At 42.0% G+C, this 26,124-nt stretch overlaps 2 protein-coding genes across 2 annotated transcripts; one reads left to right on the forward strand and one right to left on the reverse strand.

Moving 5' to 3' along the window:
* The first annotated feature begins 2,009 nt into the window (after nucleotides 1-2,009).
* xkr6a (XK, Kell blood group complex subunit-related family, member 6a) lies at nucleotides 2,010-18,792 on the forward strand. The gene is made up of 4 exons (XM_056370255.1): nucleotides 2,010-4,276; nucleotides 7,797-7,993; nucleotides 8,723-9,140; nucleotides 9,757-18,792. Exons 1-4 carry the CDS (start codon nucleotides 3,693-3,695, stop codon nucleotides 10,259-10,261), a joined length of 1,704 nt encoding a protein of 567 aa, XP_056226230.1. The 5' UTR covers nucleotides 2,010-3,692; the 3' UTR covers nucleotides 10,262-18,792.
* On the reverse strand, nucleotides 18,191-25,817 carry enpp4 (ectonucleotide pyrophosphatase/phosphodiesterase 4). The gene is made up of 8 exons (XM_056370256.1): nucleotides 25,682-25,817; nucleotides 23,299-23,536; nucleotides 22,770-23,057; nucleotides 22,499-22,603; nucleotides 21,472-21,670; nucleotides 21,200-21,376; nucleotides 20,574-20,843; nucleotides 18,191-20,358 (listed from the first exon to the last, which is right to left on the reverse strand). The coding sequence occupies exons 2-8, from the start codon at nucleotides 23,533-23,535 to the stop codon at nucleotides 20,261-20,263; spliced, it is 1,374 nt and encodes a 457-aa protein (XP_056226231.1). The 5' UTR covers nucleotide 23,536; nucleotides 25,682-25,817; the 3' UTR covers nucleotides 18,191-20,260.
* Between the last annotated feature and the right edge of the window lie 307 nt (nucleotides 25,818-26,124).

The following is a 26,124-nucleotide window of genomic DNA, read 5'->3' on the forward strand; positions in this document are numbered from 1 at the left end:
CCGTCTTTTCAACTGACAGGTTGTAAATAAAGCGTCAGAGTTCAGTGGTAGAAAATAAGTGTATTTACTTAAGTAGTGAACTAAGGGTACTTATAGTTTACATATTTATATTTCTACTACATTTCAGAGGAGAAAACTTACAGTGTGACCCCCCCCCCCAAAAAAAAAACACCTGAGCACAATTCATGTGTCTCTGTCAGACTCAAACTCCATTGTATTTACATATAATTATAATATATATAATATGACAGCCTGCGTTTCCAGTTGAAACTGGCCTTTTAGGTAAACACTCAGCACTGTTGCATAAACTGAATAAATTATTCTTTCATTCTCTGTTAACTAACTTATACATTTCCTTTCATTGCACAACCTCTCTCCAATTAAATCTGACACCATGGCTACTCATTCTGCACATTCACACTATATGATTCATTTCTTTAAAACCTTTTTGACAGGAGCTAAATTGCTACAATCCAAAGCTTGAGTGCAAACTAAAAATTATGTAAGAGTGTTCAATATGTGCTTTCTAACTCTATGTACTTAAATAACATTTTAAATGCAAGAGTTATTGAATATTTTAAATAGTGGAACTACTTTTATTATTGGATTAAATACTTTTCCAGTGCTGTCAGACTCTATTTAAAGTTTGGACGTAGTCAGTGTCCTCCCCACTTGTCCTTCCTGCTGTGCTCAGATCATCTTCAACTGTGTGATCTCTATTTAGAGGAAATAATGCTCCAGTTTAAACCTTCATTTTTTGGTTGTATTTTCATAACTAATTGTGCATCTGAAATACACTCTCCTCTGCATGGTTCTTTTTAATTGCCAATTAACTTCAGCCATGTGTGGAGTTTTTCCTCCACAGTCTTGGTGCAGATGTACGAATGTCTGCATATAGTGAAGTGAATGGAAAAAACACAGAATATCTATCTTGTCTAATTACATCGACTCCTTATCTCGCTCTGTCCTCATTCACAGCCAGATTAAAACTCTCATGTTGTGTCTTTCTGATTCCCATCAACGCAGAACAAGGTCATTGTTTTGATCTTTTGAGGTTTACTGCTGATCCAGGAGCTGCTGCCACTGTCTCCTTCTGTCTTGAACATCAGCACACAAGAAGCATTTCGATTTTTTGTCCTCCAGCGCTTTTGCTAAATCAATTGGATAAATATTGTATAGTATAGTAGAGTGTGTGACTGCAGCTGTAACCTTGTATGACTGTGATTCATGAGAAGGGGTTTTGTTTAATTACTGCATGTATTTGTCTTTTTTTTCTACATTATTTTTCAATAATATAATCGTTTTTTTCTTGTAATACTGCTGTTCAGGTGTTGTTCATAACAGATCGAGCCTCATATTTGCACCTGAAAAGGACAAAAGTCTTGAATTTGTTTGGATTCGCATGTTTTTCTTAGAGTGCAGATGTGCAACCTTGACTTTTTCTAAGGATTTAATTTTTAAATTCCTGAAAACCTCAAGTCTGCTGTGGACGATGGCATTAAACATCCACCCAGGTCGCTGCCGACACACGACTCTGCAGCTGCTCATTTCTTATTTTGAATGTTTTAAAGATTTGCTGTGATCAGCCTTAAGTCCAGATGTCAGGGAAAATAGCCCACACTCCGAGCTGGACCTGAGCAACTCCAGTGTTGCTGTCGCTCACTCTCATTGTCTAGCACAAACACACACACACATACATATATATACACACACACACACACACACAGCTGTACAACCATCTACTCCCTCTCCCTGTCCTTCAGCCGCACAGCCACAGTTGTCATGACAACAGAGAGGCTAATCTCCAGTGGACAGAGAGAGAAAAAGTGCAAGTGCTTGCACAGAAAACGTGCTTATGAGAACGAGGAGCACGTGTGTGTGTGTGTGTGTGTGTGTCTAAGCATGCTTGTGAGGTAGCTTGCTTGCACACACACACACGGTGAAGTGAATAGAAAAAAAACAGAATATCTATTTAACACACACCATGCACCACGCAATGTACAGTCCAGCTAAATTATACAGAAGCAATGTATAGAAATCCCATTTAAAAATATATATTTATAGAAGATAAAAAGCATTTTCTCACTCTCTCTCTATCATTCTTTCCATTCCTCTGCTAGTTCCTTCATCCATTCTTCCCTTCTCAGTTTTGGGAATTGCTTCCCTCTTCCAGCATTTGAATCCAATAATTTTCCTTCATTTTTTCCTTCCCACGACTTTCATCATTCTCCCCTCAAAAATATTTAACTCATGACTTCCTTTTCCTTAAAACTCGTAAACCTGCCCCATGTTTCTTCTTTCCTTTTTCAATTCAGTCAGTAAATCCATTTTTCTTCTTTCACCTTTTTGAAGCTCAAAAATGTGGGGTTTTTCCCTTTTTTTTCTGACACGCCTTTTTCATCCTTCCAACAATTCCTAAATCTTCCGCTCATCCCCTCTCCTGTCAATCTTTTCATCCTTTTGAACTGCTTCAGCCTGAATCATCTTTTCTATCTTTGTCTCTCTGCACACACACACACACACACTCCCTCCTCGAATTCCTAAATCCATCCCTCTTCCTCTATCTGCCCCTCAGCTTCCCACTCCCTTTAGTTCCTCCATCCCAGTTTCTCACATCCCTAAATCTTCGCCTCTCTAGCAGGGATCACACACTCACACACAGACACACTCACACACATATGTTATGGCTGATTAGGCTGGCAGAACCACAGGGCAGTCAGCCCATTGGAGGAGATGATGGAGGGATGAATGGAGAGTGTGAGGGAGAAAAGAAGGAGAGGAGTGAAGGAGGTGGATACTGAGAGAGAGAGGATGGATGGAAGAAAGAATGATGATTGATGGATAGGAGAATGGCAGAAGGTGGCAATCTAATTTTTTCCTCCTTTTTCTAGATGAAGAAAACTGGCTGTTTTCATTAGAAAACAATCACCCTGCTCCTATACAGCGCAGTGGACGATTGCACGATTGCACGACCCCTATACTTTGCTACGCGTGCTCGCGCGCGCGCGGCTGCGTGCAGATGTGAATAGGGGGTTGAAGTCGTTATCCGGCAGAGGGCGGAGTGAGAGAGTGCGAGAGAGAAAGTGAGGAGTGGGGAAGCAGAAGCTGCAGAGGGCTGGAGCTGCGGAAAGGAGCGGAGCGGAGATGGGCTGCAGCGGATGCCGGGCGGGCCTACGTGCAGCCTGAGTGCGGGTATGAGAGGCGGGAGTCGGGGGTCCTCCGGTTGACTGAACAGGAAGGTTTATATCAGAACGAGTCTGACAGAATAGTCTGGTGTCCGGTGCGCGCCCACATACACACACATCCGCACACACTCAGGCACACGTCTTAAGAACAGCGGGAGATGCATTACGTCATAGCCTCCCGTCGCCCTAGATGACCGCGCGCGCAGGACGGGATGATGCAGGGCTGCTGGACTAGAACGGGAACGGATTCCGCTGCTGCTGCTGCTCGCGAGCGCCCGGTGGCGGTGTCTCGACCTGACGAGGAAGAAGGGGAGCCGCCGTCGCGCGGCCGCCGGCTCTGATGGCTCCTCGCGCCCCGGGCGGGAAAGAGACACAGCAGTCGCCGCGGCGCGAGAGGGAAGGGGGCAGCAGGTATCTGGGAAGTGACGTGGTATCCGCGCCCCGCGAGAAAGCATCACGGTGCGGTTGTCGTGCTTTTCGCAGGAGGGCAGGAGCGGGAAGGGGAACATGGCCGCGCAGTCGGACGGCAAAGCCGGGGTCGGGTGCGGCGGCGGTGGTTTCGCCCAGCTGTATGATGTTGACGCCGAGGAGCCACTGGACTCTGCTGCGATCCACATCTGTCAGTGCTGCCGCTCCTCCGCCTGCTACTGGGGCTGCCGCTCAGCCTGCCTCGGCTCTCTGCTCGGTGGGGGCCAGCCTGCCGGAGGGGTCGGCATCCGGGAGACTCACTGTCCGCCCCGTGAGCAGCTGTGGCTGGACTGCCTCTGGATCGTCCTCGCCCTCCTCGTCTTCTTCTGGGACGTTGGCACGGACCTTTGCTTGGCTGTGGACTACTACCAGAGGCAGGACTACCTCTGGTTCGGCCTCACTCTCTTCTTCGTGCTGGTACCGTCGGTGCTAGTCCAGATTCTGAGTTTCCGCTGGTTCGTGCAGGACTACACCGGCGGGGGGCTCGGGGAGGTGGAGGGGCTGACCAAGCGGGGAGCGGTGGCTCTGGGGTGCCTGTACCCCGGCAGGGACCGCCTGCAGCTGGCCACCATCTGGCTGTGGCAGGCCACCATACACATCCTCCAGCTGGGACAAGTGTGGAGGTAGGGGAGCACACAAGCAAACAACAACACACACCTGAGCCTAACCTCACACCACACTCCTTTTATCTCTCTCTCACACACTCTTTTTCTCACACACACTTAATGTTGCTAATGGGGAGAGTGGTGTGTCTACTCAATGTGGCTGGAGGAAAAGAAAGCGTGCTCCACACTGACAGGCAGGAGAGGAGGAACAGGAGGAGGAGGACGCAGAGAGGCTCTGTGTGACCTCCCCAGCACTTCAGTTACTATCTGGGAATGGCAGACGGATATTAAGCGAGACAGTCAGAGAGACAGAGATCCTACTTTCACAAACTGTGATCTGGTATAACTTCTGAAAGTTTTCTTTTTTTTTTTTTTTTTTTTAATTTTTCGGTCACCAAGTTAATTCAGCAACTCATGATGAACAATCTGCAGTTGGAAAACTCACAACTGTGAGTGGTGATTGTAAAACTACTACAGTAACCCGCAGTAACAACCATACATTAAAGATACAGGAAGATACACCCAGTGTGTGTGTGTGTGTGTGTGTGTGTGTGTGTGTGTATGTGTGTGAGAGAGAGAGAGAGAGAGAGAGAGAGAGAGAGAGAGAGAGAGAGACAGAAACACTGTCCATGGTGCTGAATACATTTTATACATTTTCAGCACCATGGCCAGCATCTCAGTCAGGGTCTATCACTAGTTGGAGAACATGGATGGAGGGTTGTGTGTGCACATCCGTGTGTGTGTGTGTGTGTGTGTGTGTGTGTGTGTGTGTGTGTGTGGGTGTGTGTGTGTTCATGCGTGTCAGCGTGTGTGACCAGTGGAAAAACGGTGTCACGGCTCTTCCCATGAGTGTCAGCATGCATGGAGAGTACAAAGACGAAAAGCATCTGCGCTTCTGGCAACACATCTCCCTCTCCATCTCACTGTATATGTCTCTCACTCTCTCCCTCTCTCACACACACACACACACACACACACTATATATATATATATACACACGTATACACACAGTTGGACAAGGCTGGGTGCTAATTGTAGTGCTAAAAGCACTGGCAGGAAAAACAGACAACCACATGCACTCTTTTGCTCTTACACACACACGTCTTTCTATGGCAACTGTACATTCCTTCCTCCTTGTTTCATATATAGTGTGTGTGTGTGTGTGTGCCTTTGCATGTGTGTGTAGCTCTGAGAACACTAGTAGTAGTAGCAGGAGTGTGCTTTTCTTCAGCCTCCTAGCCCCCTATACAAGGACAGTGACTCTCCCTCCCCACCCCTCTCTCCAAGAATACTCCTTAATGATGTCCACTTGCCTCTGGGCAGTCAGCAGGGAGAGTAGAGTGTGAGTGTGTGTGTGTGTGTGTGTGTGTGTGTGTGTGTGTGTGTTTACATCCTGCTGCACTAGGGATGTGCTACTCAGCTCCTTCGCCTCGGTCTTTCTGTGTGATTGTAGGGTTAAATCAACCCCCACACCCAAACACACATCCTACTCTACCTCCACCCCCCCCCCAGCCTGAAGAATGGACTCTCCCACCTGGAAGGAGTGAAGGAGCAAGAGAAGGAGGAGAAGAAGGGGAGGGAAAGAGAGGGAGGAGGGGGGTGTTCGTAGCTGAAGAAATGGTATGGCCTGATTGAGACTGATCGCTTAGAGATGGAGAGGCTGTGGAGAAAAGGAGAAGGAGGGGTGAAGACGGAGGAGGGAGAGAGTGAACGGGGGGAGGGGAGAGGATAAAAAGAAAGAGGAGAGAGGGAAAAGGAAGAGTGAGAGTGGTGGGGGTAGGGTGTAGAGGGGAGGAAGATCTACTGTATTCGGTACATATGGTTCGAAACCACATCCTTGTCATGTCAAGACGTTAAGTGGCTGTCAGGTTCGCCCGTCACGCCGCACAGGAAATCTTTAATACCTCACCTGAACGCGAGTTAAAAAGGACTTCCTGTTTACACAGTTTGAAAATGCCAAACAAATCATGTTTGTTATTTATCCTTCAATGTTCTTGAGTCAAGGGCAAACAAAATTTTGATGTTTGTATCTTACAAAATCCATGAAATCAGCTTTAAATGGTTCGTTTAGAAGCATTACCGTTAATATGAACGGCATGCGTGCACAGGTAAGCATTTTCCTATGGATGGTGCATTATTTATGTTATGTGAATTACGATTGTATGTTTCAAAGCAGATGGCTGTAATGGATGCACATACAGAGACATGCATAATGTAAGAGCACACACCACCCACACGCGCCATGACACCCGTGCATGTACACTAGTGCTACTACACGCAAGGAAGGAGGAGGATAGTATTACAGTACATTTGTACATATACACGTGTCCATACACACACACACACACACACACACACACACACACACACACTCCTTGTCAGTGCCCTGAGGCGGTTTTAATTGAAATCACTGCCCACATCCCACCCACAAGTCCACTCAATGTATGGATCAAAATATATCACGCCTGTTTTGTTCACAAAGAGCTTCTATTGATGATCAGATGATAATGAAACCTAGAAATATTTATTGTGGAAGTCCAGTTTAGCTGTAGGTCAAATTAAGCAAAATAAAGAGAGGAGAGTGAGAAAGGAAGTTGATTTGTTGGTATCAATACCAGAGCTGTATCGATACAACATGATTATCATGGCCAAAAGAATTCAAGATAATGATATTATCACGATATCTACAGAAAAATTTGGGGGGGGGGGGGAGTAATGCCATTGGTCAAATTCATCTTGTTTGTTGTGTGTTTCGTCTCTTTTTTGTCAAACGAATTCGACTCAAATACTGTACTATAATAATGTGTGGAGGTGGAGAGAGACAAAAGCCAACAAACAGAGCAAATGGAGAGTGAAAAGGCAACAAGATGAACTGATAAAACAAAAGATCCACAAGGCCCAACATCTGCCATCACCATATTGATCATGTGTGTATTATTAACATACAGTAAATATCAATATTTATTTCTTTAAATATCACGGTTGTCATCAGAGTCGGTATATTGTGACACACCTAATGTCTACTAATAATATTTCTACAGAGTGAACACTGTTTCTTGTAACTGTCACCTACTGGTACTTTATTTATTTTTGAAGGGAAACTCCAATGATTTAGAATTCACTTAAACTTGAGAGTTTATGATCAAAACTGAACCAGCAGAGACAATTAATGATTCTTTTCATTATTGATGAATCTATTGATTATTTTCCTGATTAATGAGTTAATCGTTTTGACCAAAAAGTCAGGAAACAGTAAAAATTACCTCTATAATTTTGCAGAAGTGACATATACAGATTTTGTTTTTTATGTGACCAACAAACCAAAACAAAACGTCCTAAAATGTTGAAGAAAACCACCAAATCCTCAAATTTGAGAAGCTGGAACCAGCAAATATTTGGATTTTTTCTTTGTGTAAATGACTAAAATGATTAATCAGTTATCAAAATAGCTTCATATTAATTTTCTTTCAATTGACAAATTGATCAATTAATTGTTTCAGATCTAATTTGTTACCACTCTTACCTGTGATCCCTGCAGGTACATCAGAACGCTGTATCTGGGCGTCATGTCGCGGCGGCAGAAGGAGCACCAGCGACGCTGGTACTGGGCCATGATGTTTGAGTACGCAGACGTCAACATGCTGCGGCTGCTGGAGACCTTCCTGGAGTCTGCACCTCAGCTGGTCCTGCAGCTCTGCATCATGATCCAGGAGAACCGCGCCGAGACGCTGCAGTGTAGGTGGAGCGCAGAGCCCACCCGGGTGGACTGCTACTCAGGGTGTCTGAAAAGCCAGGGCGACCAGCTCCACACGAACTCCACCAACTTCCTGCCACATTTACAAACATAACACCATGTTTTCATGTATCCCACAAAGCACATACAAAATCAACAGCTGCGCAAACAGTAATTAGCAATTTGCACACATCGTGCTCGGTAATTTGAGGCTGCAGATGGTGCTGTTTTTGGATTTTCACACAGTGGTTGTTGCTCAGGTAGTCCCAGAAAGAAAGCACAATCATAAGTGTTCGGGGGATGTGCGAGCCATCAGCCTCCTCTCCATTATCATCCAGGAAATGTATCATCTAGTCGGCCACCCACTGGTGTTATTCATCCCTATCACTCTGGAGGTTTGGGACACTTTCTCCTTTAATGCAAATATGTGACTAGGACAGGGGGTGGACACACACAGCAGCTGGGACACTAAAAATGACTTTATATTTTAGACTCACACCAGTAAGAGTCATTACCAAATGTTTCAGTCGTGTCACACACTACCTCTCATTTAAGGATGTTCTCAAATCTCTACACCCACGCTGACTCAAAATACATTTGTACTTTTTGTCTCACGAACCTTTAAACCATCTTTCGACTTTGTTCTGATTGACTCACAAAAAAAGGAGCATGTAAATCATCCACCTCTGTTCTTTTTCCACTGTTCCTCCCCCTCGTCTGTCTCCCTGTAGGCATCTCCTCCCTGGCCTCCCTCCTGTCTCTCGCCTGGGTTCTGGCCTCCTACCACAAACTCCTGAGGGATTCTCGTGACGACCAGCGCAGCATGAGCTACCGCGGGGCGCTGCTGCACCTCTTCTGGCGCCTCTTCACCATCTCGTCTCGTGTCCTCTCGCTCGCCCTCTTCGCCTCCCTCTTCCACATCTACTTTGGCATCTTCGTGGTGATTCACTGGTGCGCCATGGCCTTCTGGGTGGTGCACGGAGGCACCGACTTCTGCATGTCCAAATGGGAGGAGGTGCTCTTCAACATGGTGGTTGGTATCGTCTACATCTTCTGCTGGTTTAACGTGAAGGAGGGCCGGACGCGGTACAGAATGGTGACCTACTACATCGTGGTGTTGGCTGAGAACACAATCCTCACTGGGCTGTGGTGAGTCACAAGGAAATCTGAGGGGGCGTGGTCAGAGCAGGCAGCTTGGTGGGGCTGGGTTATGGTAGTTCAAATATGGCGGCGGATGCACAAGTTTTCTGAGGCAGGTTAGAGGACAATCAACTATTGCAAAAACATTAACTTAAATTAAGTTACACGTTAAATTAATTAATGTGGATTTAAAAATCTCAAGGGAGCTCATGGCGGTAAAAGGCTGTCTCCTGAGGATGCTGGTTTAGGTGTTTGAATGGCTTTAAATGCCTGTATCTTGAACTCAGCATAGTATAAATGCAGATAAAATTTCTGTCTAATTTAAGGTTAAATCCTATTAAAAACACATCAGGGAGCCACATCGTTGCACTGGGTGACGTGTTCCTGCTTTATGATGAATATGAGCACTGTGCTTTGTTTTCACTAAACCCCACATGCTTAAAATACTCACTACAGCGACAAATATGGATTAATCCACCGCTGAAAATAGTCCCCAACAAACTGTTTACTTACTGGGAATTGTTGCGCCTTTTTTTAAAAATGAAAGAGGTCAAAACACACACACATAAGTGTACATGCAGACACACTCGCATGAATTTAACCCCGTGTCGCCACCATCCTGCAGGTATGCCTACAGGGACCCAGTGTTGACCGACTCCTACGCCGTCCCAGCACTGTGCAGTGTCTACCTGACGTTCGCCGGGGGCGTCCTGGTCATGCTGCTGTACTACGGCTTCCTGCACCCTGCCACCGCCCACCTCCAGCCGAGCCCCGCCTCGTCCTGCTGCGCCCAGCTGCTCTGGGGTCTCCCCCTACCCCCGTCCGCCCCGCCGACCGCCCCGCCCACCCCAGCTCACATGAGCAAGTCAATGACGGAAGAGGATGTGGCCGAGACGTGTCTTCCGGTCTTCCAGGTGAGGTCTGCGCCCCCCACCACCAAGCCTGAGGGCCCGCTTATAAAGATCGACATGCCCAGGAAGCGTTACCCGGCATGGGACGCCCACTACGTAGACAGGCGACTGCGGAGGACTATAAATATCCTGCAGTACATAACGCCAGCCGCCGTGGGCATCCGCTACCGTGATGGACCCCTACTGTATGAACTGTTGCAGTACGAGTCCTCACTCTGACACACACACACACACACAAACACACACACACACACACACACACACACACACACACACACACACACACACACACACACACATCAGTACACATAAGCACATGTGCCACCATTAAAAAATAAAAAAATAGTATCTATCCATGGATGTTCAGATTTAGAGAAGATTTAGAAACACATCCACACACACACAACGTCGCACTTGGTATAAGCACACATACAAAAGCAATCTGTCACACTTAAATGCACACACGGCCACAAGCACACACACTCACAAGCACACACGCACGCACATTCCTTGCGGGTACCTGCGACCTGCGAGTCCCATGGCCATGACTCAACAAGCTGCTTCAGCGCGAGTCCATCTCTCTCTCTCTCTTTATCCCTCCGTCTCTCTATCTCCAACTCCTCTACTCGCTCTTCATCTGGTCTCACTTCTTTTCTTTCACACGCCCGTGCTCCGCTGTGAAGAAAAAACAAACAAACAAATAAAAAATAAAAAAAACCTGATAATTGAGCGCAGTTCGACCACCGCATGCTGTTTACGTTGTGTCGCTCACACACGGGTTTCAGTAGAATAAAAAGATGTGACAAAGAAAGACCAAACGTCACTTTTAATAAAAGGAGTTTGTGAACATGTTGTCGTTAGTGTAGTCAAAAGGTAGTGTATATATTTTGTATGTACAGAGGGGATGTTTTTTATGTACCGTTAAGTTGTTGCCGACTGGGGACAAAGCAGCTGGACGCATCGGTTTTTGAGGTTGGTTGACGAGGTTAGCAGGAGGAGTAGCAGAGCATGATGGGAAAGATGGAGACAGAGAGGGTTATTAGCATCTGATGCACGATCAATTAAAAACTTCAATCAAAGCTACGATTAGCTCTTAAAGGAATAGTTTGACATTTTGTTGCTGTCTCTATGCTAACTATGAAGCTAAGTAGCTCAGTTTAGCATAAAAAGTTAAAGAAGGGAAACAGCTAGCACGGCTATGTTTGAAGTTAAAGAAATCTCCCTACCAGAACATTTAAAGCTCATTAATTAACATACTGCATCTGGTGTGTTAAATCTGTAAATATACAGTAATATATAAATGACAAGCTGTGGGTTTATGGGGAGTGTCATGCTGTGACTATGTCTTGGCAAGCTACACTGACTCCCTGGAGTCTCTGCCGACCAAGAAATAGCTACAGTAAATAGCCACAAATTTAGAGGCACTGGTAGGCGGGTTTTTACACATTGAGCTACAGCCAGGTTAGCTGTTACCCCCTGCTTTCCGTCGTTATGCTAATCTGTGCTAATTGTCTTCCTGCTGTAGCTTCATACTTAGGAAACCGACAAAGGTGTGGTGACAGTGTTCTCATCTAACTCTCAGCCAGAAAGCTAATTAGCACGTTTCCCACAAGCTATTGCGTAGAGGATGCTAACACTTAGGCATACACCGTGTTAAGCGACCATTAGCAACATCAGCGCTAAATTGAGATAAAAATGACAAGTATTAATAGCTCAAAATAAGACACTAGGTCACATACATAAAAAAAAAATCTTTTCATCAACACTTACTCAACACCTTGTATGCTAAGGTGTTAGCATTGGAGATATACTGATTTGTCAATGTGCCCATCTCCCCAAAACTTACCCCACAGATGTACCCAAACGTCTGAAGTATTTAAAGTAGGCTATTACACTTTATAACACCCTTAAAAGCAAACAAGATGTTACAGTAAAACCAACAGTATAAAAGATTTTACAGTGCCTACAGGAAGAGACAGACAGAAAGCAGAAGATGCCTATCACACTGTTGGGGTCAAACAGTTGTTCTCCATCATTTCCTGTTATGCTTAGAGGCGTCGTGGGAGGTTAAATTTTCTTTACTTATTCCATCAACAGTTGTTAATGTTTAAAAAAAAAACCCAGTGGTGTCGGTTCACCTGGTTAGACAACAACAACAAAAAAAAAAAGAAGAGAAATCGCCTCCAAATAATCAACAGAAAGAGCAAATGCAGGACTAATTATTTTTGATCTCTGTCTACTACATTTTTCCGTGTGTGATGTCTGAATCATGTCAGTCCCACGCTAACAGGGTGCTGCCAATGAAACTGATATAAAACAGTTTTATACTTCAATCGTCACAACACTCCCGATGACTTGTCTTCTCCTGTGCTGTGTCCAGTATCAACTCCTCCAAAGCCACCCACGGCTGAGCTGTGATGTATGGCTCATTATTTATTTTTTTGTTTGTTTATCCCTCTAATCCAAGCTGTTACATTGGCAGGCGACAACAAATGAGCCGAGATATCAGTCATCAGCTCGTCAACAGGAATGCTGCCCCTGAAATCTCGCACCGTTAATGGGGCCGCCCTCGACACCACGTGGTGGCGAGTAAAAACAAGCGTTTGGAAAGGCGGTGAAAGAGCTTGTGCCAACGCTCCACACCTTTTCTCCAGTCTCATGTCAGCGGTAGAGCAGGTGAAACCCGGCCATGAGCCATTTCAGATGGTGCAGTTAGTAAAGACGAACACAAAAACACACACATGCTTCTTATCGCTGCTGTCCAAGAGGATCGAGCAGGTGAAAGAGAAGGAATTCAAGAGTGAATAAATAGTGTTAACAGGGGTACTTTGACATATTTTTGGAGTCTCTTCTTTTATTCTCGTCCAGATGGGTCAAATTGTCGACACATTTATCTGTTAGCGGACGCCAAGTTGACAGCAGGCTTATAATAACTTGATTGGTCAACTGACAGAAACCAATTAAAGTGATTATATCATAAATCAAACTCTCAAGTATGAGGACTTTCTGACTTTGAAGGAGCAGTTAGACAAAATACACAATTTTAAGATCTCACCTTTAAATTGTGATCTGGAATTGTACTGGGCATTTTTCTCCTTTGGTTCCCAAAGCTTTTGGCAGGTGACCCCTTGATATGGAGCAGCTTCTCCTTGCGACACCTGCTGAGATAAAAATTATTCAGTAATTGAGAAGAATAAAAGAACATTTTCTGCTTTCCAATCCTGATAATCAACTTGTGACCCCTAAGATTTACCTGATGACCCTTAGTGGTGGTCCAGATCCCCAGTTTGGGAACCACCACTATAGACTTAACAGTTAAAATAAGAAATGACAACAGATTAGCTGATAATAAACTTAATCATCATTTTTCATCACAATGTGTCAAATAAAAAATAAAAAAAAAAGATCGACACCTAAAATGTTGAAGTATCCTTTTAAGTTTGAACAATGTGAACCAGGAGCAAGCTTACATTACTTTTCCGTGGTGCTAGTTGATTTAAAAAAAAAAAAAAAAAAAGTTAAATCACTTCATTTGCTGCAACAGGCAAATTCAGTAGGTGCAAACGCGCAACAGAAGCAGCAGCATCGTTGTTCATATGGTGCAGCACACTCAAGCTATAGAGTCAATTGGCTGCTAATCCCACTTCATATGGTGCAAAAATCAAACACACATGTACTTATGGTGCAATAAGGGCAGATTGTCTCTTTGAATTCTATGGTGCAACTTGAGTACTGCCTTCAGTTATCAGCCAAGGCTGTGCCAAAGGCTCCGTCCAAACGGACAACTGCTCTTCCTGCAGATGCTATGCAAGTCTCCGATGCAGGGAGATGTGCTTAGTGTACATGCTCACAACACACACACACATACATACATACACACACACACATACACACACACAGGGTTTTTCTTCTGCAGCAGGGAGATATGCTTAGTACACACATGCAGACACACAGTCAAAAGTAGTATAACAACATGGGATGTGTCCCTACCTCACCGCTTGAACACACACACACAAACACACTCACACACTAATGTCCAATAATCCCTTACCCCTTTATAATTTGGGAACAATATTCATATGGTGCTATTGAGTAAAGCTGGGTGGTTTTTGTATAGTTGTGGTTACAGTGGTGTGAAGAATTTAGCCAAATATGTTTAGAAATCACGTTCAGATTGATTGAATAACGACATTCAATCAATCTGACTCCTCACACAGAGAGTGTACATAAAAACAGCAACACCTTCTGTCTTTGTCAAACTGAGTGACACATAAAAAGCAACAATGCCTTAACCACTCGACAGAAGTGGAGGTGGATTTTTTTTTTTTTTTAAAGATATCTGAGTCATGGTTATGAGCAAAAACAAAACAAAACAAACAACAAAAAAAAAAAACATTTGGAAGGTGGTGCTTCTTTTTTGGTACACTCTAATCTGGACGTGCACTGTACATTAAGTGTGGGTTCAGCGTGTCAGAGCACAGAAATCAAAGGGAAAACAGCATACTATGTTAGCACGTTGTCTGAAAAAAAAACAAATATGTGCCATTTAGAGAACACAGTCAAGCATTTTGTGTTAGTTTCACAGCTCGTGCTCGTGAATTTCTTGCATGAATGTTCTAGAGTTGTGGACACACGTGCTCCGGGGAACATAAAAGGTTACTACGGAGATGTAAAGGTTTGAAGAGTCACAGTTTCCTACGTGCTTCTGGGTTGTTAAAGGGAGATCTATGTTGAGCTGTCCCACTAGCTTTCCCCCAGCACTGACCTCTGACCTTTTTCACCCAAACCCACAGCCCCTTTGCACCCAGAGCTCCAGCCAATCAGAGATCAGGTTTAACACATCCAAATCAGGTCTGACACAACCAAAAAGTAACAGTTCTTTCTCTATAAGCATTCATGTGTGGCATTCAGACTCGACTGTGGCGTCATAATCAAACTGCAGGTATCATATCTTGGTTTTATTTTAATTATTATTATTACCCAGTAGTGAAAAATCCATAGATCCACACCCAGTCTACAGTTGAGTCTGCACGCTACAAATGAAAATCTTTTTTCCTTCACCCAAAAAAACCAGAGCCTTAGCCCGGCCCACTCTGTAGGAAACTCAAATACAGGCAGTATTATTGTATGGCTACACATCCACAGCTATGCAAGTTTGCAGGCAGAAAAGTTCTGGGCTTGGAAAAAAATCAAAAAAAAAAAAATCACTGTACTCATGTATTGCTTGATTTTATCATTATTTTTTGCCTTTTTGTGTTAGTTTACAATGACAAGGTGCAGAAAGCAGAAAACATAAAGTGTTAATGTGCAACAATGCAAACGTGATGTACCATTTGTTTACATTTTTCAAAACTTTTTGCATTTGTTTGTGATGATTTGTAATTTTTATGCACTTAATTTTACGTTTTTCTCGATCACATTTATCTGTTGATAGGTAAAAGTATTATTAGTCTGGCGTGGAAAAAAAAAACAGTGTAATGCACCTTTATCTTGGGAATTACCACAATGGATGCAACCTCCCGACTGAGGAATGTGCATCTGATTGTGAAAATCAAAACCAGAAACTTTTTGTTCTTTTTTTTTCTTTGGAAAAACACATAAATGTTCCACTATCAGGGTCTGCAAAGCATATGAGGCCTGTGGTTAGGCTGTGTGTGTATGTGTGTGTGAGCATGTGTGATGTGTGTATGTGCGAGTGCAAGCTACCGTATGTGTCAGTAATGCTTCATATGCTTTTTTAGCCAAAGTTTTACTTGCTTGGTCCAGAGCTGTGAAAGTATCATTACTCATTGTGGTTTTTGTAGAACTCCAGGCCAGACGCTAAGCTGTTTCTGATCTCAGACCAGTTTCTACCAGATTTGAGTTCAACTACAATTGAAATCCTTTCCTTTACGAACTGAGAGGTTCAGTTGTTTTGGCACAAATACACAAATTCTATCATAGAAAATGATTCGGAAGGATGTCAGTGGTTTGACTCAGGTCTGGATACTATAAGCACAGGGCAGGGTCAAACTAAACTTTAACGTGGATGTACCTATAAGATGTACCATGAGTTTTTATTTTGTCAAGGTCATGCTTTTCTACTATGTTCTTCAGCTTGGAAAAAAAAAGTAGCTCTAGAGATTTCGATGTGCTAAAGTAGCTTTTAATTTCGGTGGTTGGCATTTTGATTGTAAATACCTTTTTCTGGTAATCCTCCTCAGTTGGATCTATGTTCGATGAGTTCGCTTAGATGGCTCTTTCAAATGTACTGATAGTAAATGTTCTTTATAAATATCCAGAATGTAAGATGACAGAAGAAAAATACGGCTTGACTGGAAACTGTGTTTTCGTAGGAGTCTGTGCCATCGTGTTGTCTTGAGTATAAGCACACTGATATTAGATCTGTAGGCAGGGTGAAGTTTTTGGAGGTGATCTGCCAGACAGCCATAATCCACCTGTGGTTCTGTTTTCTGAAAAAAAAAAGAAGAAAAGTAAAAATAGATGATTAATGGATTCAGATTCAGTTAACAGGTACCTCACATTCCTGCTAAAAACGAATCATTTGTAGTTGCACTGTAAAGAAATAACATGTCAAGCAATGATTGATAAAAAAAAAAAAAAAAAAAAGGATTTTTACAATTTTAACCCTGTATATTCTGTGTTAAACGTTTGTTTATTAATCCAAGTGAAAAAAAATGCCATTGGCAAGAGATAAGTGCCCAAGAATTAATGTTTACCTATGTCTGTTACGTTTAGCTTAAAGAAGCAGAGGTTAAAGCTAGCGAGCTAGCTAGGTAGCTTTGTCGGGTCAAGAAATTGTATTTTCAGTACATTTAAATTCCCAAAAAACTTGTGGTTTTACATTTCTGTTTATGTATGGATTGAACAAACACGAAAAAACATTAATAAGTCATATTTAGAGTTTGTGGTAGGCGGACTTTATTTTTATTTTGGTCAGAGCCAGGCTAGCAGTTGTCATTAGCATTAGCTTAGAGTAAAGACCGGAAACGGGGGGTAAACAGCCAGTCTCTCTGACCAAAGTTTAAAAATAACCACCTACCAGCATTTCTGAAACCCCCAAACTAACATGTTATATGTCATTAGTGACACCCGTTATAAAATAGAGGAGCTAGGCTAGCTATTTTCCATGGCGTCCAAGCTAAGCTATGCTAACCTTTTCCTGGCTGCTTCATATTTCGTATCAGTTTTCTAAACACTTGGCGGGAAAGTGAATACATATATTTAACAAAATGTCTAACTAATATAGGAAAAAGGCAATTCAAGATTCATAAATTAATTAAAATGGGTATTTTGATGTCTAAATATGATTGAGTAGCTCGATAAGATAGTCTAGCTACTTGCTAATGAACACTTCAACATATTATAAGCACATATTTCAAACTGAAGGGTAAAAAAATGATTATTGAGGAACAAAACGAGTCACCTACAGTTTTTGTCTTGGTGAGAGAAGTGGCTGTCTGGCTAACATCTCCCGACTTCACTGTAGAAATGATGGCTGTTGTCATCAACCGTGTTTAAGCCACATCCGGCGTCAGCTCATAATAAAGAAATTAAAAAAAACACCATTCGAGGAAATCTTCCGGTCTTCGGAGGAATTCCCGAATTCACACCGAATGTTTCCGAACAACAACAACAAACACGAGAGAAACGAGAAGACACGTGCTGTTATCTCCGGTTTGTCTGTGTATTCTGTGTCTACGATAGTGTAAAAGCATTCTGGGGAAGAGTTGAATGATATTTTCAATGGCTCTAGGTGGCCAGCGTTAGGAAATATGTTATTTTTGTTACAATACCTCCTGAAAAATAAAGTCTATTTATCTGTGAAGAGACAAAGATTTACAATAATACAGATGACTACATAGAAAATTATGACAGATTTTAAATGATGTAAAACAGATATAAATGAAAACATGTACAGTTCATTTGGTTTTGAACATGATACAGAAATGTATATGCGTCAGTATTGAGTTTGATTTTATATATTTACCATTTTATTACATTGTAACGTTGTGACTGCGATGGAGAAAACAAAACAAACAAAAAAAAAAATATAAAGGAATATAAATTAATTTTTCCAAATGTGTGTCGCTCTTCCTTTCCATTTCAGGTGTTTTTACATTCCTTTGAATAACAACGTAAAATGTATGATTTTTCATTATATTTATTCTTGTTGAAAATCTCTGTACAGGCCAGACAGGAACTGCAATGTACAAAAAGCTTCTTCTTTTTTTTTTTTTTTTACACCTTTCAAAACTGGAAAACAGAAAATTTAAAGAACAAACAAATTATAAATATTAGGATGAGACCACCCTTTCGAGAATAGTAGCCTCTATGCTGTGTTTTCCATCAGATTTGTCACTCGCTTTATGGCACAAAACTTTCCAGTTTTTTTCACTGCTCTCACCTGAAGCAATTATGTTCAAGGCAAATGGTTTTAATGTTTTGAATTTTGACAAATACCGACAATGCCAATTAGAAGGAGTCCAGGGTCCATCGTTTGTTTATGGTGATTATATGAAGTAATTGATGTTTAAAAAATTGCTACAGGTAGAACCAAGAATATAACAATATATTTCCTCTTTTCTGGTTTCAGCAGAAAGAGGCACAGACATGAACGGTGTTTACGTATCACTAGATATATGGTTGAAGAAGCCTGTGATATCCTGTAGTGTGGCTATTGTCCACAAATCCAATTAAAAGACCAAAACCAACAATGTGTGTAGTCTCTTAGCTCAACATCTATTGGTCTTTAACACATAACACCAAGTACTTAACCAAAAAATACTGTTACTCAAAACGATTAACAGTGTATTTGCTGGGAATAGTGTTGAATAGTTTTTGGACAACAATGCTGCTTTAGGGCATAGAGGAATAAAATATAACAGGCTTAAACAGACAATACTTGTTAGTTGGATCAATTCAGTGTTGGTTTTGGTGTTTTAATGTCGTTTATTTATAATAAGAAAAATATAGAATATAACCACACTTATGCTCTTAACATCAAACTACTGTAAGTGTGACTTTCAGTAACATTCATAGTTCCCTGCAAACAGCCATGTGACCTGTTAAAGTGCCCTTGAGCAGGACACCACATCTTCAGCAGCTCACCCTCTGCATATGAAAACTGACTCCAAAATTAATAAAATTATTTCAAGTTTCAACTCCACCTGAATTGGATCGCGTACAATTTTTAAAATGCCACTGTGTTTCTATCCCACTTGCTCCTAATAATAACTATTATATTGCTTTAATTTTATGAACCAAATCCCTTGGTAGGAGTCCCTTTTTTCAGATGGTTAGTATCTCTTTTAAGCATCTGTTGTACATCTTAATATTATTCTTTGGTATAATTCATATATATACTGTAAGTACAGAATTGATAACTGACATACCTCTGCTTAACAGACAATTTGCATAGAAATCACCTCCTTTAAAACTCCCCTTACCTTAGTCATTGTTACCTATTATACTATAATTTAACAGTAAAATGCATCAAATCAGATTTTAAAATTTCAGCTTTTAGGCATGCAAATATGGATATAAGCGTTACTGAGATGACTTCAGACTCAGGTATCAGTGCAAAGAATAAAGCAAAACAGTAACAGTACACACCTAAATATGAAAAATAAAGACAATCAAAAGAATTCCAACTACAAAATCTGTAAAGCTTTCCTCAATATACAAAATAGAAAATAAATGAGCTACTGGCGCCCTCTGCTGACAAAGAGTTACACTACAAATGAAAAGAAAATACACACGAAATAAAGTTTTCTATAAACACAGATCCCACAAAAAAAATCTGAAATAAATCTCTTAAATCAGTAGCTCAAACAAAAATATTTAAAACTTAAAATTTCCTTCAAAACAAGTTACATTCCACAATAAAACTCTACTGGCTTCTCATCACATGTGCAACTGGATTTTTTTTCTTCTTTTTTACAGCAGTAACATTATGGAGAGCTGATGTCAAATATAGTATTCACTATTATTTAGACGCACTGACAGCTCAGGTGTCAGTAGGTCTGAAGGCTTTTTAGAGAGCAGGTTTTTCTACTGCATGTATGTATACACACATGAACACACACATACAGTACACACATGCCAGTGTGGAAGTGAGGGGCAGCAGCCTCAGTGGGTAAAGTGCAACATGTCAAGTACCTAATGGAGCACAAACAGGTGACACAGATTAGTGTGTGACGACCGGTTCTGACTGGTTTACTCCAACAAGGGGTCGTCATCGTCATCGTCAACCTGCAGCCTCTGGAAAGGTCGGGGGCCTGATGGGCGGCGGTAGCTCAGAAACCTGAAAAGAACTGATGAGACAACAAACAAGTTAGTTTGTTGATCAGCTGGAGATATAATACACATTATTTAACAACCACGATGACGAAATAAATCTCTTTAATTAACTGACACAATAAGACAAAGGTCCCCAGGAACCAATAAACTTCTCTTCTGACCACATCTGTGGAGCAATTTATGCCTAGATATAACACATCTATATACAGCTGCAATCATTTGGACTTACAAGTGATTGTAGTGAGTACCAGTAACACCCCCACCACTAGGCCGACCATTAGGGGAACGTCCCAGCAGGTCTCAGCAGCCAGCATGCACCGAGCCTGGGTCAAGGTGCCGTTGTTGGGCTGTGCGGGCACCGACAGCAGGTGGCACATGAGCGGGTAAATGTCCACGCTCTGTAAACTGCTGATTCGATAACCCTGCCGGAAGCTGGGCCCCGTCGCTGCCAGGAAGGGGTGCATGCTGGGTAGGGAGTTGTCGTAGCCGTGATCGCCCACTGAGGGAGGGAAGAAGAGGAACAGCTGGTGGGTGGCGGTACATTGGTGTATTAACAAGAATATTTGTATGCTGCACTTGTGTTTAGTAGGCAGAATAATAATGAGAAACAATGCCCAACTTTATTTAGGTCACTCAGACCTGCAGACACCCTGGAGAATGTATTAACACGTTTGTCCACCTATCTACTTGCAAAGTACCTCGACCTAAGACATCCTGATATCATATATCCCATTACAAATCCCAGCAGACAAACCTGTTATTCCTCACTCAACCATTAGCTGAGGTGTTCAGGTGATTCCACATTTTTTTAATGGTCAATGAGTATTTATAACAACACATTACTTAAACACCTACATCTTGGCAGCTTGTCTGTTTTTCTGTGCACTATGGTCCAACCCTCGTCAGCAATCAGTATGATTGGCTGGATGCGTTCGTTGTTGCGGTAGTGCAGCCTATCAGGGATGGCGTTCTTCACATACGCTGTCATGTGGGGATGGCATTTATTCAGCAGGTCGAACACAGCCTTGGGATCTGCACAGCAACAGACATTTCTGTGAATACTCATCTCCTCATGTTTTTGTATACAGGCTCTTTTACCTCGTGCTAGCTGATGTAAACCTAGTTACCTTTATTTGGGATGAGGGCTGCGACAGGTGTGAGGTCCACCTGTGTGTAGTTGTCGGGGTGGAGGCAGTCGTCCAGCCGTATGAGGCGATCAGCTGAGCACTGAGCCATGCCGTGGTCACTGGTTATCAGGACGTTGATGTTACCCCAGAGGCCGGTCCGTTTCAACTCTGACACCAGGAGGCCGATGTTGTCGTCAACCTGATCACATGAAAACAGCTGTCAATAACTATTTGACAAAGTAACAATAAAACTAAAACCTTCAACAACAATAATGTCAGTACAGCTGTGCTTTGAGCTAAATGGCATGATAACATCAGCATGCAAACACACCCACTTTGCTGACATGCCTGGAAGGCATAGTGTTTATCATGTACGCCATCTTAGCTTTGCATATTAGCATGCTAATTAACCCTAAACACAAACAGAAGCTGATGCTGTTGAATGTCATTGGTTTTGCAGGCATCTGGTCATAAACCAAAGTAGGCAGCACATTCAGATGTTGAGCTGATGATGATGCTACATGAAAAGACAATATAATTCATCCTGAGAGGAACATAAATGTTTCTTGGCACTTCATCTAAGAGTTGGCGGACCGACCATCTGATCAACATTGGCACTAGTGGCTTAAAATGCCTATCTCTCACTTTTTCTTTCTTTTTATGACCCAGTGCCATAAATCATCAATTATTGTACAATAAAAGGTTTGAATCTAATAAGGGAAAGACACAATGACATATTGTAGCTGGAAAACCAGAGGTGTAATTAGTAACCAGCCAAGGTCATGGTATTATAATGGCTGGCTCACTGCCATGGTTTTCTGGCACAACAAAATGGAAAAAAGCTACAACTAATGTTGTTCCATCACAGCCATAGACACAGAAAAACACTCTTCCAACAGATATATAAAAAGTTTCCAACAAATATACAGTATATCTAAGAGTTTTTCTTCAGAGCAAAAGATTGAACCTTTTGTGTCAGGATCAAGTGAGCTCCTTTGACATTCAAAATTTAATTTAATTACTGCACCTCTTTTAACGCTTTGCCCATGGCAGTGTCGTTGTCTGGGCCGAACATGTGGCCTGACCGGTCTGGCTCCTCCCAGTAGAGAGCTGCAAACATCACTCCTTGCTCCTGGTGGAATGAGGCATATGGTGTACCAAAGTTTTACAACGGTGACAGAGCAAAGTGGAAATGGAAACCATGAAAGACATCAACGAGCAAAGAGACAAAAAGGAGATGATATACAGTGACATATGTCTGTAACTAAAGCGTCAGTTTATTTAAGTAACTTTTCTACCTTTTCATTTCCCAACAACCACTTTGTCATGTTCCCTAGTCGTTGCTGGAACGTCACATCAGAGTTATAGGGTAAGAAGTGTGTCGCTGTGCGGTTGACCACGTCGGAGCCGGGCCACATCATGGCCGCCGTCTTGTAGCCGGAGTCTAGCGCCGAAAGCCAGAGGGGCTGTGCCTCGCTCCACCACATCGGGTCGGTGTCGTTGCTGGTGCTGAAGTGCTTGTGGCTAACAGGGTCGTACATGGTACTGGCCAGGATACCGTGAGACTCAGCGTACAGCCCTGTCACCTGGAGAGGAAAAACAATGACAATATTTTTATTTTCATGGTAGTTCTAATTAATTTTTATGCAAATACAGTGTGTATCTGAGTTTTTTCTATTAGTCACTATTTTATGGGGACCAAGGCAGGTAATACAACCTTTTCATGTTTACCAAATGGATTTATCTGTTTACATTATCAGATAAAGAGCTGGAAAAAAGTGTTTTATGACATCACATACACACACAATGCACAAGCAGCAAGATTACCAAGCTGTAGTGGTTGGGAAAAGTCTTGGTGATGAAGACGTTGGTGAGCTGCTCCACCAGGACCCCCTGGCTGTACAGGAGCTTCAGGTTCGGCATGGGGAACCTCTGCAGGTAGTCCGCTCGGAAACCGTCAAACGACACCAGCAGAAGCGGAACAGGACCCTGATGAGCCGTGTTATTTTCTGTGGCCACAGCTGTGGCGCCACACAGGAAGCCCACCAGTATTTTTAACAACATCCTGAAAAGATGTGACAAACTGTTGTTATATACAATTAGTTATGAACAGACGTGGTGTATTTAAAGAAGAATAAGTGTGTGCACTGCAATATCTGGGTTACAACATAAAAAACCAGCCTGAGGGATCTGTATCAAAACTGTTTCTGTTCTAATAAAATAGTATTGTTAATACTATGCTGGTTGAAAACCCCTTGACAGGAAACCGAACCAGCTTTCAGAGTAGGCATTTGTCAATCATCATTCTCACCTGCAGAGAAACCAAGTGATGTTTCTCTTCCTGTCAAAAACCTTTCATTGGTGTTTCAATTTGACTTCTTCGGAAGTGAAACTTATAACGGTTACTTGCCACCTTGCCCGCAGGCAACAGAAAAATTCCAACTAATCTATAACTAAAAATGCTTGAGCGAGAGGTTCACTTCCTGACTGTTGTCATAAGTCATGTCTACTATGGGAGAGCGATTTTCTGCAGGCTTGTATATAGCGCAGTCAAAGTGCTCTGTATGGCCAAAGGCAAAAAGTGAGTCAAGAGATAATAAAGTAAATGTGAGAAGTGGAGGAACTGGCTGTAATGGAAGCTCACTGACTTATATCATAGTGTATAGTGAGGGGTGGGGCTTCAATATTTACTTTCTAACAGTTTCTAACAGAAAGTTGGTTGATTTCTATTCACATTCTATATCCCACAACAACATTCTGTTTCAAATGCATCAAATTACACGACAAACATGCAAACTGTGACTCCTAACACAAGCTTACAGATGACTAAAAAAAGAAACTTATACTCAGCTACAGTGCAGCCACTATAAGCTGGTATAAGATTGAATAAAATTCAGTTCTCTGAAGAACAGAAAAGCAACTGGAGCAACTTGAGCAAGATCATTAATAAATCGTCATATCATTTATGATTTAGTTCTTTAGTTATGTTATTGAGCCTGATTCGAGAGTCATTGTATCAGCATTTTACATAACTCTGGCCTTATGGTTAACAACTTGAGATACACAGAAAGAAGTAGAAGTCTTGTTAAAACTTTGCCAACGAATGTTGTAAAGTTTATAACCATAGCTGGGTGCAATTTTTTTTTTTTTATCAGGTCAGCCACAAGTACAGCTCATTTTAAGCTTGGTTCAACACAGCTAAATATATGCTTTACTACACCTTTAATGTAAAATAGTGAAACTTCAAACTCAGAGCAGATATGTGACTATGACTATGTCTCAGCCAAGACCTCATTTGACAAACATTCACCCACAATTTGACCTGTAATCAAACACAATTTTCCTTTTCAATCCACTCCTATCGACTGTAATTTTCTTATTTACTCTCTGAATTGAGGGAGTTAAAAAGATCACAAGCCGTTATCCCAGAGATGCATGAAATTGGAGCCAATCTAAAATGAAATTAGACTGACTACAAGCACAGCTTGTATATGACTGGAATACAGAGGAGCACTGAATCTCTTTCTCCTTCTATTCAATTACCTTCATTAGCCTTTAAGACTAGTCAGTCAATCCAGCCTTATAAGAAGCTCAGTTATTGAAGTAAAATGAAATTACTACCAAAGTGGTGCAAACTGAGGAGGAAGTAAATTGAATGAGACACTAAAACGAAACATTACAAACAAAATGAACATTACTACAACTTTTAAATTTGTACACACACCCTCCTGGCAACACGGTCTGCTCTGCTAAAGAGCTAAGCCTGACTGAAACATTTATATTCATACACAAATAAACACAACACACACACAGCTGTGTTTCCATCACTTCAGAGGACATAACATTAGTTTATATTAATTTCCTGGAAACTAAACCTAACCTTGAAGCAAGTCCTCACAACATGACTGTGTAAACAGATGCATGTCCCCCAACAGGAGCAGTGACGCAACTGACTTGAAAAACTATCTGCTCAGGTCAAGTAAATAACCACAACAAGGAGGTCACTGTTTTTGAAATAGAAATGTCACTAATAAGCATGTTAATAAAAACTGAAGTCAATGCAGAAGTCCAACGAAGATTGTGAGATATGAGCAGGAAGAATTACTTCTACTGTCATTATCAGCAGAGCCGGTTAGCAGTAAACATAGCATGTTAGCTTGCTAATGTCACAGCGTTCATATAAATGCTAACTGTCTTTTAAGTCAGTTACCTGTTACCGGAGTGACGGAGAGCTGTCCTCCAGACAGTACAGTTGAAGAACTTTTCCTTTTACTTTATATTTGTAGTATCATCAACGAACTTCCTCAAAATACACAAATGCTAGGTGGTTGTCGAGCTAGCTACGCTTATTTTTAGAAAGTTCCGTGCGAGCATTTCAAAATAAAATCCCATTTTAAAACACGTCTTACCGTCAATAAAAATATAGATTTTTTTCCCATTAATAACTTCTTTTTCTACATAAATACCTATTTAAATGGTAATATGGGTTTAATAGAAACACGGTTATCTATACAAATTATTTTATTTATGACTTTTACAAACGTAATGCTTTTATTTTGACGCAAGCGCCGTGTACCGCTGCCCTTGTTAAGGACCACTTGACGTAACCGTTGACTGACGCTTTAACGGTACAGGCAGTTCAAACAGCCAATC

This window comes from Seriola aureovittata, chromosome 24 (genome assembly GCF_021018895.1).
Source record: "Seriola aureovittata isolate HTS-2021-v1 ecotype China chromosome 24, ASM2101889v1, whole genome shotgun sequence".
NCBI classification, from domain to species: Eukaryota; Metazoa; Chordata; class Actinopteri; order Carangiformes; family Carangidae; genus Seriola; species Seriola aureovittata.